Source organism: Babylonia areolata, chromosome 30 (genome assembly GCF_041734735.1).
Source record: "Babylonia areolata isolate BAREFJ2019XMU chromosome 30, ASM4173473v1, whole genome shotgun sequence".
NCBI lineage: Eukaryota > Metazoa > Mollusca > Gastropoda > Neogastropoda > Buccinidae > Babylonia > Babylonia areolata.
The window spans coordinates 24,751,375-24,771,374 of NC_134905.1; the positions used below are offsets into that span (position 1 = coordinate 24,751,375).

Consider the following 20,000-nt stretch of genomic DNA (forward strand, 5'->3'; position numbering starts at 1 on the left):
AGGTGTTGCCACATGTCATCAAGGACAATACAGGTGTTGTCGCTGTTGTGTCATCAAGGACAATACAGGTGTTGCCGCTGTTGTGTCATCAAGGACAATACAGGTGTTGTCGCTGTTGTGTCATCAAGGACAATACAGGTGTTGTCGCTGTTGTGTCATCAAGGACAATACAGGTGTTGCCGCTGTTGTGTCATCAAGGACAATACAGGTGTTGTCGCTGTTGTGTCATCAAGGACAATACAGGTGTTGCCGCTGTTGTGTCATCAAGGACAATACAGGTGCTGCCGCTGTTGTGTCATCAAGGAGGTGCTGCCGCTGTTGTGTCATCAAGGACAATACAGGTGTTGTAGCTGTTGTGTCATCAAGGACCATACAGGTGTTGTCGCTGTTGTGTCATCAAGGACATTATAGGTGTTGTCGCTGTTGTGTCATCAAGGACAATACAGGTGTTGTCGCTGTTGTGTCATCAAGGACAATATAGGTGTTGTCGCTGTTGTGTCATCAAGGAGAGTACAGGTGTTGTCGCTGTTGTGTCATCAAGGACAGTACAGGTGTTGTCACATGTCATCAAGGACAATACAGGTGTTGCCGCTGTTGTGTCATCAAGGACAATACAGGTGTTGTCGCTGTTGTGTCATCAAGGACAATACAGGTGTTGTCGCTGTTGTGTCATCAAGGACAATACAGGTGTTGTCGCTGTTGTGTCATCAAGGACAATACAGGTGTTGTCGCTGTTGTGTCATCAAGGACAATACAGGTGTTGCTGAGTGCAATCAATCTTTTTAACTCTTCACTGCCAAGTTTCTGTGTGAAAAACACTCCCCGAGCGCCAAATATTTTAGAAACCGTGCTCCCTGTCACAGGCTTCGGTTCATGTCAAAACAAAAACTACGGACTTGTTCACTTCAAACTCGGTCAGGGAGCAAAGGTTTGTCATTGATCTACTGGCAGGAAAGTGGCTACAGCTGTCGAGCTTTGTTACAGTGTGAAAAATGGTCTTATCAACATGACCCTTTGATGTCAACAAAAGTCACCTATGGTGGTGCACTGTCTAGTCAACAAAAGTCACCTATGGTGGTGCACTGTCTAGTCAACAAAAGTCACCTATGGTGGTGCACTGTCTAGTCAACAAAAGTCACCTATGGTGGTGCACTGTGTAGTCAACTAAAAGTCACCTATGGTGGAGCACTGTGTAGTCAACTAAAAGTCACTATGGTGGTGCACTGTGTAGTCAACTAAAAGTCACTATGGTGGTGCACTGTGTAGTCAACTAAAAGTCACTATGGTGGTGCACTGTGTAGTCAACTAAAAGTCACCTATGGTGGTGCACTGTGTAGTCAACTAAAAGTCACTATGGTGGTGCACTGTGTAGTCAACTAAAAGTCACTATGGTGGTGCACTGTGTAGTCAACTAAAAGTCACCTATGGTGGAGCACTGTGTAGTCAACTAAAAGTCACTATGGTGGAGCACTGTGTAGTCAACTAAAAGTCACCTATGGTGGAGCACTGTGTAGTCAACTAAAAGTCACTATGGTGGTGCACTGTGTAGTCAACTAAAAGTCACTATGGTGGTGCACTGTGTAGTCAACTAAAAGTCACTATGGTGGTGCATTGTGTAGTCAACTAAAAGTCACTATGGTGGTGCACTGTGTAGTCAACTAAAAGTCACTATGGTGGTGCACTGTGTAGTCAACTAAAAGTCACTATGGTGGTGCACTGTGTAGTCAACTAAAAGTCACCTATGGTGGTGCACTGTGTAGTCAACTAAAAGTCACTATGGTGGTGCACTGTGTAGTCAACTAAAAGTCACTATGGTGGTGCACTGTGTAGTCAAGTAAAAGTCACTATGGTGGAGCACTGTGTAGTCAACTAAAAGTCACTATGGTGGAGCACTGTGTAGTCAACTAAAAGTCACCTATGGTGGTGCATTGTGTAGTCAACTAAAAGTCACTATGGTGGTGCACTGTGTAGTCAACTAAAAGTCACTATGGTGGTGCATTGTGTAGTCAACTAAAAGTCACTATGGTGGAGCACTGTCAGGCATGCCACCAAGGCAGGAAAAAAAGAGAGGAAAATCAGACAACAACAAAAAATGCAGCTGAAATTGGAAAAAAAAGAGGATTTTTTTTTCCTGTGGACTGAACCCACAACAGTGTCAAAAATAAAAGACTAATTAATACAGACATGGATTTTCTCAATTAGTGTAACTGTTTACTCCCCCCCCCCCCCCCCATCTTTAGAACGAGGCTTAACATGGTACAATCCCCCCACCCCCACCCCACCCCCAAAAAAAAGGGTGGGGAGGGGGGATCCGGGGGCATGCTCCTCCGGGGAAATTTGACATTTTGAACACGAATTAGCCATATATATATAAAATCAGAGTAAGAACACATAACAACAAAACACATGGAATGGGCTTGCAAGGGTTGCTCCAACTGACTTTTTAGTGTCTATTGATTAGTATATAGTCTATATAGACACTAAAAAGTCAGTTGGAGCAATCCTTGCAAGCCCATTCCATGTGTTAGAATTTACCTGGAAAAATTAGTATTGTTACTGTAAGGGGTAAACTGGGTGTGAGAAAAGCACACAGAACATTACAAAGAAACGCTGTTAGTATGATAAAAAATGATCATGCATGAATTATAGCCTTACCGGACCACCAATCCACAGGTAAATTTATCCAACAGCAAAATGTCATTCAGCAAAGTTAAGTCATCCAAACGGGTCTGTCCCAGAAACAGGAAAACTTTTAGATTTACTATGGATGTAGTTGTAAAACAGGGGTTTTGCAGGAACATGGAGGAGGCATATGCACGTACAGGACACTCAACAAGATTTCTTTGAGAAGAAGGCTCAGATCAAAAGAAGATGTTTTAGCTGTCCGTTCAATGAAAACAGGCCTTGGCATTGACAATTTGTGTGAGTCGTTCACTGTAGCCTAGATCTACGTCGCTGTAGCCTAGAGTAAGCCGGTCAACAAACGAGACTTCCCGCGAAGCGGAAGTGAATTCTGGGATAGGCCTACTTTGATAATCATTGATTGGAAACCGGTGCAGAGCCAAAAATGACCCCCGCCTTCCAGAATTTATTGAAATGTGTCGCTCCGCGGAAATCAAAGTTTCGTGCGGCGGAATCATCTTCACTGGCGGCGGATCGATATTTTGAACGGCTGATTTGTAATGAACCACGGCGATTTTCCGCCTAACGGCAGAAAAGTATCATGCTTGACTGTGTAGTCAACAAAAGTCACCTATGGTGGTGCATTGTGTAGTCAACAAAAGTCACCTATGGTGGTGCACTGTGTAGTCAACTAAAAGTCACCTATGGTGGTGCACTGTGTAGTCAACTAAAAGTCACTATGGTGGAGCACTGTGTAGTCAACTAAAAGTCACTATGGTGGTGCACTGTGTAGTCAACTAAAAGTCACTATGGTGGTGCACTGTGTAGTCAACTAAAAGTCACTATGGTGGAGCACTGTGTAGTCAACTAAAAGTCACCTATGGTGGAGCACTGTGTAGTCAACTAAAAGTCACTATGGTGGTGCACTGTGTAGTCAACTAAAAGTCACCTATGGTGGTGCACTGTGTAGTCAACTAAAAGTCACCTATGGTGGTGCACTGTCTAGTCAACAAAAGTCGCCTATGGCAGTGAAAGAGTTAATAATGTCTGAAACAGAGTACACAAATTTGCCTTCAGCGTTGGACTTTCAATCTGAGGGTCCCTGGTTCCAATCCCTGTCAACAACACCTGGTGGGTAAAGGGTGGAGATTTTTCCTGATCTCCCAGGTCAACAGACGGGCAGATCTGCTAGTGTCTGAACCCCCTTCATGTGTATATGCACACAGAAGATCAAATACGCACGTGAAAGATCCCGTAATCCATGTCAGCGTTCTGTGGGTCGAGGTAACAAGAACATACCTGGCATGCCTACCCTCCCCCAACACCCCTCCACCAAAAAAAAAAAAAAAAAAAATAAAAATTCAAATTTACTATAATATATATATATATATCCCCATGACCAGTTCCTAACCCATTCTCCACACCCACTATATAAGCAGGTATGTGTATGCTAAGAAGAATGAATGCAAACCTCTCCACATCACCTTGTACTGAGTAGACAATACACCAATGAGCAGACGAACACACACACACACGTTACCTGGGCCTCTAAATTGATCTGTTCCGTGACAGACTTCCCCATCCTGGCTTGACGTCCTCGCTCTAAGGTCAAGGTCTTTCTCTCTGTCGTCAGATCTCGCTGAAGGTCATACAGGTCAGACTGTGAAAGGAAGGGGGAAAAAAACAACGTTGTGAGCTTCTGCTTTACAGATTCTGCTCTTTCTCACTCCCTTTGTTTGCTTTTTGATTTGTGAAGATATAAAGGAAATTTTCTATCTAAAATTACGTTTAAATAACATACTTACCGTGACCCAACTAGTGCAAACTCCGGCAGGGGTCTGACATTGCTGTCCTGTGCAAACTACTATCCGCCTATGCGGAGACAATGAAAGTAACTACGGTCGATAACCTCCTAGAAGTAGGTAACCTCGCCTTTGTCCTGCTGGCTAGCGCCCTCTTTTGACGGCAATAAGTTTCCTTTTTGATTTGTGAAGATATAATAATATCTGTATTCATACTGACAGCTGAACAGGAAAACAAGAAGAGAAGGAAATTAGTACTTCAGTCAGTGAAAACTTGACAAATTTTTCAGCCGCTAAAAAAAAAAAAAAAAAGCTTCAAGGAAAGGGAGATCAATCTTGATTGGTGCTACAGCCCTTTGTCAGTGAAATGGCAGTATGTATTTCCAACACCTGCCAACCCCCAACAGGACTTGTCAGTAACACTTTGGACAAAATGTCAGAAGCAAAAAAACACCATTTGTCAGTAGCAGTAGCACACCATAATATTTTCTGCAAAAGACACAAACACATGCACACACCACAACATACACTAACACAAAACGCACACACGTGCAAAATAGCAGTAAGTGTTGATGACATCTGCTTCCAATACAAGAAAACCTCAATAACATACAGATAATGAAAGGTGTGTTTCTTGTATAATAATGACGAACAGATAATGAAAGGTGTGTTTCTTGTATAATAATGACGTACAGATAATGAAAGGCTCATTTCTTGTATAATAATGATGTACAGATAATGAAAGGTGTGTTTCTTGTTTTACAATGATATACAAATAATGAAAGGCTTGTTTCTTGTATAATATGACGTACAGATAATGAAAGGCTCGTTTCTTGTATAATAATGACGTACAGATAATGAAAGGCTCGTTTCTTGAATAATAATGACGTACAGATAATGAAAGGTGCGTTTCTTGTTTTACAATGACATACAAATAATGAAAGGCTCGTTTCTTGTATGATAATGATGTACATATAATGAAAGGCTCGTTTGTTGTATAATAATGACGTGCAGATAATGAAAGGTGCGTTTCTTGTACAATGACGTACAGATAATGAAAGGCTCGTTTTCTTGTATAATAATGACGTGCAAATAATGAAAGGCTCGTTTCTTGTATAATAATGACGTACAAATAATGAAAGGCTTGTTTCTTGTATAATAATGACGTGCAGATAATGAAAGGCTCGTTTCTTGTATAATAATGACGTGCAGATAATGAAAGGCTCGTTTCTTGTATAATAATGACGTGCAGATAATGAAAGGCTCGTTTCTTGTATAATAATGACATACAAATAATGAAAAGCTTGTTTCTGGTATGTTCTGCAGTTTATCCAACAAACTCTTGTGCCCAAAACATTCCACTGTCACTGTTGACTTCATTCTTACTGTCGGAAACATTGCCCATCAGAAACAATTACCGAAACAACTTTCCGGAATGGTCCACCTCACTCAGCGGTATATTGTGCTGCGTCAGGAACAAAGCAGCCTGCGTTTTAGCATAGACTGTGTCTTGTTCTGGTGGTAAAATATTTGGGTGCTTGAAAAAAAAAAGTAATGCCAGGTGTTGCTGCACTTCCGATTCGACAATGATGATTCCGCTTCTGTTTGATGTCTGCTGAATGGGAAGTTATGATTGGCTGAAATCTGGAAACTTAAATGCTCATTGGCCGAGACAATATCCATGCTGTGTTCATGTGTGTGTTCATCTTGGAACTGTTCCTGGGGAGAGGGGAGAGGTTTTTTGCTTTTTGTTGTTGTTTTTTTTCATTTGACCGTAGCATTTTCAGCAAGAGTGCAACAACGTCACAAAATGTACATGACCATAGCAAAGTGTACTCAAAGTGCAGTAGTTGTCAGGTCTGTACATATGTTTGCATTTGTTTGTCTGTATGTTGGTCTGTACATGATAGTATCAACCACCTGACAGCCGCATCCGTTGAATTAACAGAGATTTCAGAGCCTTCTGTGACGCCTACACAATACAATGCAATATAATACAACACAATACGATGCGATGCAATGCAATGTAAAAAACATCGATGCAATGCAATGCAATGCAATGCAACACAACACAATGCAATATAATACAACACAATACAATGCGATGCAATACAATACAATGCAAAACATTGATACAATGCAACGCAATGCAACGCAACGCAACACAACACAACGCAACGCAAACCCCTCCCCCGAAAAAAAAGACTCACCAGAGAGCTGACTCCTTTGGAAAAGTTCACCTTCTCTTCATCCTTCACTGACTCCACAGACTCTCTCCTCCTCCCTGCTCCGCCTCCACCACCGCCCTCCCCTCCCTCCGCACCGCCCTCCTCTCCCTCCGCACCGCCCTCCACCATGTACGCTCTCTCCATCTCCTCACGGGGATCTGGTTTTGCCACTTCTCCTTCAGCTGTGTTTACTCCTTCCACTGAAACTTCTCCTTCCACTGAAACTCCTCCTTCAACTATGTTTTCTCCTACCGAAGCATTCTCCTCGACTTTCTCGTCAGATCTCTTTCCTGTTCCCCGCTGGGCATTTGACTGGGGGAACTTTTTTACGGGGGGCCTGTTTCTGTCATGACTGGTGCTGCTGCAGCACTCAGACTGTTGAGGGTGTAGGTTTTGTGGCGGAGCGGCACTGTGCTGGGTGGGTTCTCCATGGTCCAGTGGTTCCCTTGTGAAGATGCTAGCAGGGAACAGGTCGTCTTCCGGAGGTTTCGTAGGGTCGATGGTGATCTCGATGAAGCCCTCATCTGGAAAGCAAAACCAAATATAATGTCGATGGTCATAAGGTCGATGGTGATCTCCATGAAGCCCTCATCTGAAAAGCAAAACCAAATATAATGTCGATGGTCATAAGGTCGATGGTGATCTCCATGAAGCCCTCATCTGAAAAGCAAAACCGAATATAGTGCTGATGGTGATCTCGATGAAGCCCTCATCTGAAAAACAAAACCGAATATAACGTCGATGGTGATCTCCATGAAGCCCTCATCTGAAAAGCAAAACCGAATATAGTGCTGATGGTGATCTCGATGAAGCCCTCATCTGAAAAACAAAACTGAAAACAGTAAAACTGTTTGAATACCGCATCACAGAATACAGTGTCTCCTCATGAAAGCCAAGATTAATGTTGAGTTATTTGGGAATATATATAATATATATATATATATATATATATATATACATACATATATAGATTTATAGATATATATACATAGATAGATACAAAGATACATATATACATATATATACAGATATATACATATACAATATATTTACATCACATCATTTTTAGAGAGAAAAAAAGGCTGAAATAATATTTTAGCAAAAGCTACACATGAAACAAAAATATCCCCAGGCAAAGTCTACACCTACCCAGCACTTTCTCTGCCACAGACAGGATAAAATGAATGAAGAAAGAAAGACATTCACAGATCCACACTGACCTTGCGTCCAATATTACTCAAAGTGAAAAGACGTTAACGACAGAACTATGGACAAATTGAATGAAGAAAGAAAGACGTTCACAGATTCACACAGACTTTGCGTCCAATATTACTCAAAGTGAAAAGACGTTAACGATAGAACTGAGGACAAATTGAATGAAGAAAGAAAGACGTTTACAGATTCACACTGACCTTGCGTCCAATATTACTCAAAGTGAAAAGACGTTAACGACAGAACTATGGACAAATTGAATGAAGAAAGAAAGACGTTCACAGATTCACACAGACTTTGCGTCCAATATTACTCAAAGTGAAAAGACGTTAATGATATAACTGAGGACAAATTGAATGAAGAAAGAAGATGTTAGCAGGTTCACACTGACCTTGCGTCCAATATTACTCAAAGTGAACAGACATTAATGACAGAACTGAGGACAAATTGAATGAAGAAAGAAAGACGTTCACAGATCCACACTGACCGTGTGTCCAATAAAGACGTTAACGATAGAACTGAGGACAAATTGAATGAAGAAAGAAAGACGTTCACAGATCCACACTGACCGTGTGTCCAATATTACTCAAAGTGAAAAGACGTTAACAACAGAACTGACCTTCTGAATCTTCCGTTTCTTCAGGAACCGGGGGATGCTGCTCTTTGCCTTCCCTTGCTGACCCCTCCCCCTCCTCGGTCTCTGAAGCCTCTGTCTTGCTGCCCTTGGACAGACCTTCTGCTTCTTGTACCTTTAGACATGGAACTAATTCCTCTTGAGCTTGAAAGTCTTCAGCCTTGGAAACTGGGGCCAGGGCATCCTTCTCAGCACTCACCCCCAGTCTTTGTTCTGTGGGGCTGCAGCCAGCCGTGTCAAAGAGCCTGCTGGTTTTCAGACAAGGTGCTGAAGAACCTGACTCTTGCCGGGGCGGATGTTCATCGGAGGTCTTGGTGTTGCGGGCGTCCCTGTTGGTTGTGGTGTCCTCATCCTCCTTCTGGCCCTGTTCTTCCACCAGTTCTTCATCTTTCACCAGTTCTTCATCTTTCACCAGTTCTTCATCTTTCACCAGTTCTACAACTTCCATGGGTTCTTCATCTTCCATGGCTTCTACATCTTCCAGATAGTCTACTGTTAGCGCCGGAACTGCTGGTGATCTGGTTGAAGAAGACAGCAGACCTGACGGTGGTGTTTCTTCTGAAGCTGCCCCTCGTTTTGTCAGCCTGCTCCTCGTTTTCCTCTGAACCACTCGTCTCTCCAAGTCTGCCACGTCTTCCAGAAACCCCCTGTTTGGCTGTTTGGCCTGTTTTCTTTTGCTTGCTTTTTTTCCAGGCTGACGTGGGGGGAGAACAGTCGCCACGTCTGAGCCGTGGGAGGACGCGGGAAGAGACTGGGCCTGAAGACTGCACCGTTTTTCAACAGCCTGCAGAAGCGCTGCCGTTTTCCTTTCTTTCTCCTCCAGCAGTTCCTGCTCCTGCTTCAGGAGCTGCTCCTGCTGTTCCTGATGCAAGGTATCTTCCCTGGAAGATGTTTTTTCAGGGGCGGCACGTTCCACATTCTGTTTCCTCTTTTCTAGAGACTTCAGCAGCGTGGCCATCTTGTCCTGCATGGCTTTGTTGAGGTCCTCCTCCTCCTTCAGCAACCTGTTCTGTATGTCCCTGAAGTCGCTCTCTTCCTCGCCTGGCGGTGATGTGTGGATTGGGCTTGTGTTGGTGCCGTGTGGGTCTTGTTCGGCTGACGCCTCACACGCAGAGTGAGGTGTTTCTGATTTTAGCTCCAAGCAGCTGTTGTTGGCGCTACTGATGTGTTTCATATTGTGAACAGATTTATCTCTGGTGTTGTTTTCATGCTCATCATGTCTGTAATCTTTCTTCTCACTGGTTTTTGAAGAGTCCTCAGCGTCATCTTCATTCGTCGTCTGCATCTTTATCATTGTTGGGTTGGTGACTGCCAAAAATGTTCTTGAAGTTGGGGAAATGCTTACTGACACTGGGGATACGTCTGTGCATTCAGAAGAGATCTTTACAGATTTATGGGAAGCATTTACAGGCAAGGGGGATACATTTCCAGGCACATCTACATCATCTTCCATCAGCTCAACACCATTCTTGACAGCTGCGTCATCCCTTCCCTTGCTGAGCCTTTCCTTGAGGGCTGAAGAGGATGCGCTAACCTGACCCCATGCGTCAGTCAAGGCGCTTTCTTCCTCTTCATCCAAATCACTCAGCTGCTTGGCAGCGGATTTGCCTACACTCTTTTTGGACACGTTTCGAAGGCCCTTTCTCGTGACCAGGGATTTGCCGCGTCTTTCTCGTCGGCTTCTCTTTCTGTGGCTCTCGTCACTCGTTCCGCTGTCATCGTCGTCTGACAATATATTTCTGTTTGGTCTTTTGCCGTCTTTGATGCACGCTGCCGCATCACCCTCGTCCGGGTCGCTAGAGGGATGTCTGTCCTGGTCACATTCTGTTGTCTCTGTGTCTGATGTCGGATTTTTGGGAACCGGATTTTCAGAAACTGTCCGGTTTCGCTCCCCTTCTTTTCTTTCCCTGGAGAGTCGTCTTTCCTTGCACCTTTCCGCTTCCGCCATTTGTTGTTTCCGCGTCAGGCCTCTGATGAGGACATAGTGAGCGGCGTCCTCGGAAACGACGCGGTTGGCTTCCACGACCTCCCCGTAGTAGTTGTCTCCCAGGGCGTAGGTGATGTCCCCTGACATTCTCTGGTTCATCTCCTTGCGCACAGACTCGATTTGACCGCTCAGTCGACTCTGTTTGATCAGCTTCTGTAGCTGGTAGTTGGAGAAGTCTTTGGAGTCCTGGAGAAGTAACATAAATAAAAATTAAAGTAATGCATAACGATGAAATGAAGTAATATAAATCAATAATAAAATAATGCATAACAAAGGAATAAAGTAGTAGAAAACAGAAACCGAGATGAGTTTCAGTTTCAGTTTCTCAAGGAGGCGTCACTGCATTCAGACAATTCCATATATGCTACACTTCATCTACTAGGCAGATGCCTGACCAGCAGCATAACCCAACACGCTTAGTCAGGCCTTGAGTGCATGAATATATATATATATATATTTGTGTACCTATCAGAGAGGATTTCTTCCACAGAATTTTGCGAGAGGACAACACTCTCATTACCATGGGTCCTTTTTCAGTGCGCCAAGTGTGCAATGCACACGGGACCTCGGTTTATCATCTCATTCGAGTATGACCAGACATTCAGTTCCATTTTCCGGTCAAACTTGGGGGAAAAGGGCGAGAGCGGAATTCGAACCCACACCCTCACGGACTCTGTATCGGCAGATGAGCGTCTCAACCATTCTGCCACCTTCCTCCGCTAAAAATGAAAGTAAAATAATACATAAAAAGAAGAAAAAAGAAAAAAAAACAGTACAAAACAAAATTCTAATATCAAAAACTTTATTTATCAACGGTATTTTTTGCTTGTGTGCCACAGTTCATGACGAAGATTAACTAACTGAATCAAATCAACTCAAAAGGAAATTTTCTATCTAAAATTACGTTTAAATAACATACTTACCGTGACCCAACTAGTGCAGACTCCGGCAGGGGTCTGACATTCCTGTCCTGTGCAAACTACTATCCGCCTATGCGGAGAAAACGAAAGTACTACGGCCGATAACCTCCCAGAAGTAGGTAACCTCCCCTTTGTCCCCCTGGCTAGCGCCCTCTTTTGACGGCAGCCATCATGACTCCTGTTCCTGTGCTCTCCATACAGCTAAGTTTTTTTCGTATTTTCTGTCTGTCTGTCAATTCTCTGGCGTTCTTGTTTTTTGTCAAATTATGTCTCCAACCAGGTCACATAATTATGTAGCTCAATTGGGTGATCGCGCTAAAATTAAGGTGTGATTGCAATCGATTCTCTAACACTCTGGGCCCTCTACTCCTGGCCCTCTCAACAACGATTTGACCAGAAAAAAAAAAGAAAATGAACCCCCACCTCTGGCATGATGGCGATGCGGGCCAGAGCGGTCTCCCTTCGCTGCTCCTTCATCTCACTCAAGATCTCGTGGCGGATTTCCGGCGGAAGGGACTGGAATTCCGGAGCATCCACGTCCACTTCGTCTAGGTTCTGAAGATCGTCCTGCTCGCAGCGCCAATTGCAAGAACTACTTGAACACTGAATGTTTCAGTTTAGCTTTCTCAAAGTGCATAAATGAGAACATGACAAAGAAAAATGAAGTTCTTATATAAAAAAAACAACAAACAAACAAAAAACAACAACATCAAAGTGGAAAAAAAAAAGGATTGCAACTACTAAGTCCACTGAAATTAAATAAAAGGGTTCAAAAAAAAAAAAAAGAAAAAAAAGAAAAAGACTTAAGGAAAAATCTTCAATAAAGTACCTAAAACAGATTTTTGGATAGAGTAGACTGTCTGGGTCTCCTATGTAGGCTAACTACCAAATATCATTATCATAATAATTGTTGTTGTTATCTTTCATATATTCTTGCAATTGATAAATTCTGTTTCAAAACTGAAAAAAAAGGAAATTATGATGATGAAAAAATCTATAATAATATTTTAAAAGATTTTTAAAAGGTTTCTCAAAGAGGCATCACTGCATTCAGAGAAATCTATATATGCTGACCCATTTAACCCTGGAGAGTTTACAGGCTTGACAGGTTTCCCTACCATATTCATGCTGAAAATGCAACAACAAAAACCAGACTCAGATTGACCAGTTTTTCCTGCAAATTGAAATTTCACATACAGAAATATGTTGTGACAGAAAGTAAATACAGTACAATAGAACAGAACAGAATAGAATCCAATATGAAATCTGATGTGACAGAAAGTAATATAATATGATATTGTATGATATAATATGATATGATATGATGTGATATGATATATAAGATATATGATATGATATAATATAATAAATATAATAATTATTATAATGTAACATAATTCAATACAATACAATACAACCACACCACTGTCTCCAAGGGCGGGTGTGAGACAGTGCTTCTCTGGGTCCTCCCCAGCACCTATGGGTGTTTCTCTTTCTTCTTTTTCCACCTCACCACAACACACCACACCACATCACAATACAACACACCACAGTACAACACAACACACCACACCACAGTACAACACAACACAACAACACAACAAAGAATTACCAGAACAGACTGATAGACGTCTCTATGCTCGCCCTTCAGGTGATCGTCTGCTTCCCACAGCCATCCTGCCTCTGTCTCGTCTGCTGACCTGACAACCAATGTTTCTTTCTTATTCGTGGACCGGCACTAGCTGTTGTAAATAGCTTTGACACCAAAGCATGTATGTGTACAACGTTCCATTGGTCACATGGAAAACGAAGAAGTAGGTGAAGCATGTGTAACACAGACCCTAGAGGTTAAATGGAAAATTTCACCAGTTCAAAAGTATACAAATGTATATAATATATATTAATATTTATGATAGAAGTAGGTGAAGCATGTGCGTAACAGACCATAGATAACACAGAAAATATAGAAGTAAGTGAAGCAACAGACCACCAGTAACACAGACAACTTAGAAGTAGATGAAGCATGTGTATAACAGAAAAATTGTTACTCTGTCAAAAGTATACAAATGTACATAACCGTTATGATCATTACGACTTTTATGATCATGATCTTTTTTTTCTTTTTTTTTTTAACTGAAATATGTAAAGCGTGTGTACAACAGACCACAGCCAACCTGGAAATATACAGAAGTAGGTTGACTCATGAGACTGATTCAGAGCAACTGAAGCCATGGTACCTGTGATCTTCTTCTTCTGCGTTCACTCGTATGCACACGAGTGGGCTTTTACGTGTATGACCGTTTTTACCCCGTCATGTAGGCAGCCATACTCCGTTTTTGGGGGTGTGCATGCTGGGTATGTTCTTGTTTCCATAACCCACCGAATGCTGACATGGATTACAGGATCTTTAACGTGCGTATTTGATCTTCTGCTTGCATATACACACGAAGGGGGTTCAGGCACTAGCAGGTCTGCACATATGTTGACCTGGGAGATTGTAAAAATCTCCACCCTTTACCCACCAGGCGCCGTCACCGTGATTCGAACCCGGGACCCTCAGATTGACAGTCCAACGCTTTAACCACTCGGCTATTGCGCCCGTCGGTACCTGTGATAAACTGCCAAATAACTCTGCCCCATATAAGAACAATATATCATTATCATTAAATGAAGTCCATCTGAATGTTTTTCTCAAACTTTCTTTTCTTAAAAAAGGAACTGAATAACACATGCAGATTTATCTTGTAAGCTGAAAAGACAGGTGTATGACGTTTATTGTATCCTGGTCTAAAGATGGAAACTGTCTCCCAGTTGAATCAATTTTAACAGATGAAATCTTTTGTGAGAAAATAAACAATGAAATAAAACATCACCTCATATCAAGTTGTAGTGTCTGAAGAGTCCACAAAATACGGTGTACATAAAATATGATATTCCACTTGAGCCAGACAACATCAAATCATAAATAGTATTCCAAGGACTTAACTGACAAACTGACAAAAACAATTTTAAAAAAATAATTAAAACAGTAAGCCAAATGGAACTGAAATAATGCAAAACAAAAGAACACACACAAAAATAAAGTAAAATAAATGAAAACAAACAAAAATAAAACAAACAATTTTACAAACACTGAAGCAGATTTGAAAAAAATAACAATAACAATAAATACCCTTCATCAACTTCAGGCATGGGAGGCAACTCAAACAGGTCAGCTTCTGTTGGTCTGGATGGTGGGGCAAGGCGCCCAGTGCTCTCCCCTGTGATGTCTCTCACTGCATGGCTTCTGAGAAGATTCTCCAGGATCTTTTTGTTCATTCGACCTTTCTCTCGATCCACATTCTCTTTGCGTTCTCTGCGGATTGCCTGTGGAAGAAACATGGACATGAATAATGTGTGTGCATGCGTGTGTGTATATATGCATGTGTGTGTGTGTGTGTGTGTGTGTGTGTGTGTGTGTGTCATTTTAGTGAGTAAGATGAGTGGTGCCATGAAGTCTAATGAACACTGAACGCTTTATCCAGTGCTTTTTCTCCAATACTGCTCAAAACGCTATGCGTGTATGACACTAGTTAAAGTAGTTTAAAAGATGAAAAAAATGAAATAAATCAGTTCATGCACTCTTTGCAAGCAGATTTCATGACACAACTCATCCAACTCACTTGCATGCTCACTCTGGGGATCGAACCTGCGACTCAAACCACTTTACCACAGCAGTTGGTCAAATCACTTTCACTATGTTATATCACATACTATTACACCATGTCTCACTTGTATGCTCACGCTAGGGATCTTCTTCTTCGTGGACTGCAACTCCCACGTTCACTCGTATGTACATGAATAGGCTTTTACGTGTATGACCGTTTTTACCCTGCCACAATGGCAGCCATACTCCGTTTTCGGAGGTGTGCATGCTGGGTATGTTCTTGTTTCCATAACCCACCAAACGCTGACATGGATTACAGGATCTTTAATATGGCGTATCTGATATTGTGTGTGCGTATACACATGAAGGAGGTTCAGGCACAAGCAGATATGTTGACCTGGGAGATAAAAAAAAAATCTCTACCCTTTACCCACCAGGTGCCATTACCGAGATTCAAACCTGAGACCCTCAGATTAAAAGTCCAAAGCTTTAACCATTCGGCTGTTGCACCTGTCACGTTGGGGATCAAACCCTCGTCCTTTCAGCCGAGTCTGTGATGCTAACCACTTCGCCACAGCAATTGGTGAAATCACTTTCACTATGCCATATTACATAACATTACACCATTCCACAACACGCTACACCACACCATGTCACACAACATTCCATTCCATTCCACACAAAGTTAAACAAAGCTCTCATCAGAGCTTTTCTAGAGGTTCAGCATGTTTATGAATCATCAAGAGCCAAAGAGTGTCAAAGACACTACATCACAAATTACTTCACTCTATATTACCTGTAACATAGTTTCATACTCCATCACGCAAAACAAAATGTAAAGACACACTGACCCTGCTAAACCCCCCAAAAAAAAAACAAAAAAAAAGTTTAAAGGTTGGAGGAGCTGTGGCAGAATCAGTAAGTGTGATGATAGTCAGTCGTGTCCGACTATGACCATCAGAACAGCAGAGGAGGCAACTGCTGTTCCGACTATCTGGGCTAGACTTTGATTATAGTGGAGAGTGCCTTGCCCAAGTTACGTCCCCACTCTCTCGGCCAAAAGGGTTTTAGGACAGTCGGCGTTGGGATGGTTCTGGAAGGCCAACCAGCCCCAAAGACTGCACCACTAAGAGCCAGTGTAATCTTGCCTCCCAGTTTGACAGTCATAGTCCTTCACAAAACACCAGTCTGTACATGATTTCCCATTGCAAAGGAGAAACCATTGAATCGATTGATCATACAGCTCTCACTTTGCTGTTGGCCGAACTGTAAGTTTACATCAATCTGTGATATATAAGCTAAGCATAATGACAGCGACAGGTGCAAGTACCACACACTTCTTACCATGGTCTGTTTCTTGAGGGTAGGGACGCCGCCGTCAAACACAAAGACTGGACGGATGCGATAGAAGAGGAGCTTGCAGACACGAGAGAAGAGACCCTGGAGATGAGCGTTGGGCAGAGGGTTCCCGTCTTTGTCGCGCATTCCCTTCATCGTCTGGTGCAGCCAGATGCTCACATCTTGGCCAGAGTTAAGTCTTCATATGATTCTTCTTTTTCGTTCCTGGGCTGAAATTCTCACGTTCACTCATATGTACGTGAGTAGGCTTTTACGTGTGTGACCATTTTTACCCTGCCATGTAGGCAGCCATACTCCATTTTCAGGGGTCTTCATATGATGATTCTCAAGGCGAAGATGATAATCAAAAAGCTTTTACTGCTGTTGTAAACTGAGCATCAAACTGATCAGTATTTTTTTTTTTTGGGGGGGGGGGGGGGGGGGGGGGGAGTGTTTTTTTCTGTTGTCAACACAACACTCTACACTTACTGATCATAATCATGTACCAAGTAACTTGAATAGTGAAATTGTGGCATGATAGTTGATATACACCATTACATGACACAACATATTGACAATTTACAACAAGAATAATAATAATGGCAAAGTTGGTGACAATAGTAATGACAACAATAAAAAATTTTAAAAAAAGAAAGAATTATGATGATGACAACAACAATAAACACAGAAGAAGAAGATGATGAAGAACAAAGAAATGAAGAGATACAGGGACAGAGATGTAATCATACATGACAAACACACCTACAAAGAACAACAGGAAAAGACACTCACACCAACAAAACAAACAATGCCACCAAGAGAAGTGAATCACTGAAGGAACAAGTGTTCCAATAACAAGATAAAGACAGTAAAGATGATACTAAAGTCATATTAAATTAATAAACACACACACACACACACACACACACACAACACAAAAAAAACCCACAAAAAAACGCACTCACACACACACATACCACGCCACATATACACACACATACCCACTGTATACACACACACACACACCACACAACACATAAACACACACAACACACATGTACACACACACAGACAAACACACACAAACAACGCACCACGTACACACAAAACACAAACACACACACACACACACACTGCACTCACACACATACACACAAACACACACAACCTACTCACACTACACACACACACACCCACAATGCACACACACACACACACACACACACACACACACACCTGTATACACACACACACATTTACACACAAACACACACACACACGTGTATACACACACACACACACACACACACATGACACATACACACACACACACAATTTTCCAGCCAGAAAAGGATACCGACAGCCAGAACTTTGCCCTCCAGTGAGGAAGGAGAGACAGGTTTTCCTGCGGGATGCAGAAGCTGCCATAAGCCCTGCACTCCCATGATGCCTGCCGACTCACCAAATCACTGTCGCCCAAATCTACACACCACAGATCTCGTAACGCATGTCAATTTTCTTTCTGAGGTTGTGACGAAGGAATTTGCCTTGGGTTCATGCTGGTGACAAACGAAAAGATTTTGCTGTTCAGTTATGTAATTTAATGTATTTTTGTGGTACATACATTGGTATATATCTGTTGCTGTGATTTAAAATGAACCTCTAAATTTGCACATGAAAGTGTTTGAGAGATTGTGTGTCGCTCTCTGAGTGAGTGAGTGTGTGTGTGTGTGTGTGTGTGTGTGTGTGTGTGTGTGTGTGTGTGTGGATGTCAGTGCATATGGAAACAATACAACACAGACCTGTTTAAAACAATTAATCTTGTATAAGCCAGAAAGAGTATGTTGATGATGCAGCCTTCTAGGTCCATTTTGGACTGAACTATATACTAAACATGGTGTGTACGTGTATACATATATGGGTGTGTAATTGTGTGTGTGTGTGTGTGTGTGTGTGTGTGTGTGTGTGTGTGTGTGTGACCCAATGCGCATTTTTAATAATAAATATATTTGTTTCTGAAACATTGATAGATCCATCATACATGTAAAGACAATATCCACAAGTTTTTTTTCTCTCTTGCAGATGGAATGAGTTGTCTTCACAACAAGGTGTGACTGTTCACTCCACCAGTCACTCAGAGGAGGTGTGTGTGTGTGTGTGTGTGTGTGTGTGTGTGTGTGTGTGTGTGTTATTGTAAAATCACCGTGTGCCCAATAGTGTGCGAGCACTGTGTATGTTCTTTACTCAGTTTAATCTGAAAGTAAAACTGAAACAAAATCAGTGAGAAATGGTATCTCACGATCATACAGTTCAGATCGATCTACCCGTCAATAAGATGAAAAGCATTATGCACAAAATAACAACAACACGCAATGTCTTCACATGCGGTGATTGAAGAAAACAACGAACACGGTGACAAACCTTCGTTTGTGTTGAACAATTTCACACTGTTGGGCAACTCTTTCAACCCAAGTTGACATTACTCTCGTCAATTTTTTTAAGGGAGATTACCCTTTTCTCCACTGCAGATTACTTGGTCACATTTTGTTTGTACGCCACGTTTTTGCTATCGTAAGTGAGACGATCGGCCTATTATATAGGCCTGTGCCTCATATGTTTTTCTTAATTATACCGGAAATGTTATTGCTATTGTTACTGTTGTTATTATCATTATCACTGTTGTTGTTGTCGTTGTTATTAGTTGGTGTTGTTTGGGTGGTTTTTCAATGTTATTGTTATCATTATCATCATCGTTGTTGTTGTCATTTACTTTCCATTCTATTATAATTATTATTGCTGCTGTTGTTGTTCTTGTTAATGTTTTTACACAAACCTAGCATAAGTTCTCAAGGCCTGTTTATAGTAGTAGTAGTTGTGAAATCTGCAGCAGCAAGTCACGGTGATAGAGATTGTCAGTTGTAAGGTCTATTTAGGGTGGGGTTTTTTTTGTTTGTTTGTTTTTGTTTTTGTTTTTATTATCATTTTTGTTGTGTGTGTGTGTGTGTGTGCGTGTGTAAGATCTTCTGTTTAACGCGAGTCTATTCACTAGAAGTGTTACTAGACGGGTGTGTGTGTGTGTGTGTGTGTGTGTGTGTGTGTGTGTGTGTGTGTGTGTGTTTGAGTACCACTGAGCGTGTGTGCACGCGAATTTGCGCATGTGTATATAATACATATATTTCTCTCTATATATATACATATTATATATATTATATATAATTTTTATATATACATTCGTATTAGAACTCCTTACCTCTAATTAACCACTTCATATGACAGTGTGTTTGTTGTTTTTTTTGTTGTTGTTTTTTTTGTGGGTTTTTTTTTCGATAGACAGAGAACAGACACTGGCCGGCACAGAATTAAAACCTGGCCTTCAACCTTGTCAGAAATTAAAATCGGTCAACCTTTGATACCAATTTACACAACAGCCCATGAGAAACATAAGCCATGACCTGAAGCGGGTAAAAACTTCTCTCTTCCTTTTCTGTTGTGCTTGTCACGGATTCGTCTTTCAGATAAGACCACTGAGACTGACCTAGGGGTCAGTTGTAGAAGAAGATTGACCAGGTACACCCTTAATTGTTTCTTTTGTGGTTTCCAGCGTCTGTTAC

The 20,000-nt window shown here is 41.8% G+C and overlaps 1 protein-coding gene across 2 annotated transcripts in view; it reads right to left on the reverse strand.

Moving 5' to 3' along the window:
• Window positions 1–18,874, reverse strand: part of LOC143275470 (DNA excision repair protein ERCC-5 homolog) — a 32,569-nt gene extending 13,695 nt beyond the window's left edge. For both annotated transcript variants that reach the window (XM_076579618.1, XM_076579619.1), the window contains exons 1-9: window positions 18,811–18,874; window positions 17,747–17,948; window positions 16,396–16,571; window positions 14,578–14,771; window positions 13,018–13,105; window positions 11,829–11,972; window positions 8,484–10,671; window positions 6,635–7,176; window positions 4,163–4,282 (exon numbers count right to left, since the gene is read on the reverse strand). In XM_076579618.1, coding sequence (XP_076435733.1) covers window positions 4,163–4,282; window positions 6,635–7,176; window positions 8,484–10,671; window positions 11,829–11,972; window positions 13,018–13,105; window positions 14,578–14,771; window positions 16,396–16,571; window positions 17,747–17,834 — 3,540 coding nt within the window. In that variant the 5' untranslated portion in view covers window positions 17,835–17,948; window positions 18,811–18,874. The remainder of the gene's footprint in view (window positions 1–4,162; window positions 4,283–6,634; window positions 7,177–8,483; window positions 10,672–11,828; window positions 11,973–13,017; window positions 13,106–14,577; window positions 14,772–16,395; window positions 16,572–17,746; window positions 17,949–18,810) is intronic.
• Between the last annotated feature and the right edge of the window lie 1,126 nt (window positions 18,875–20,000).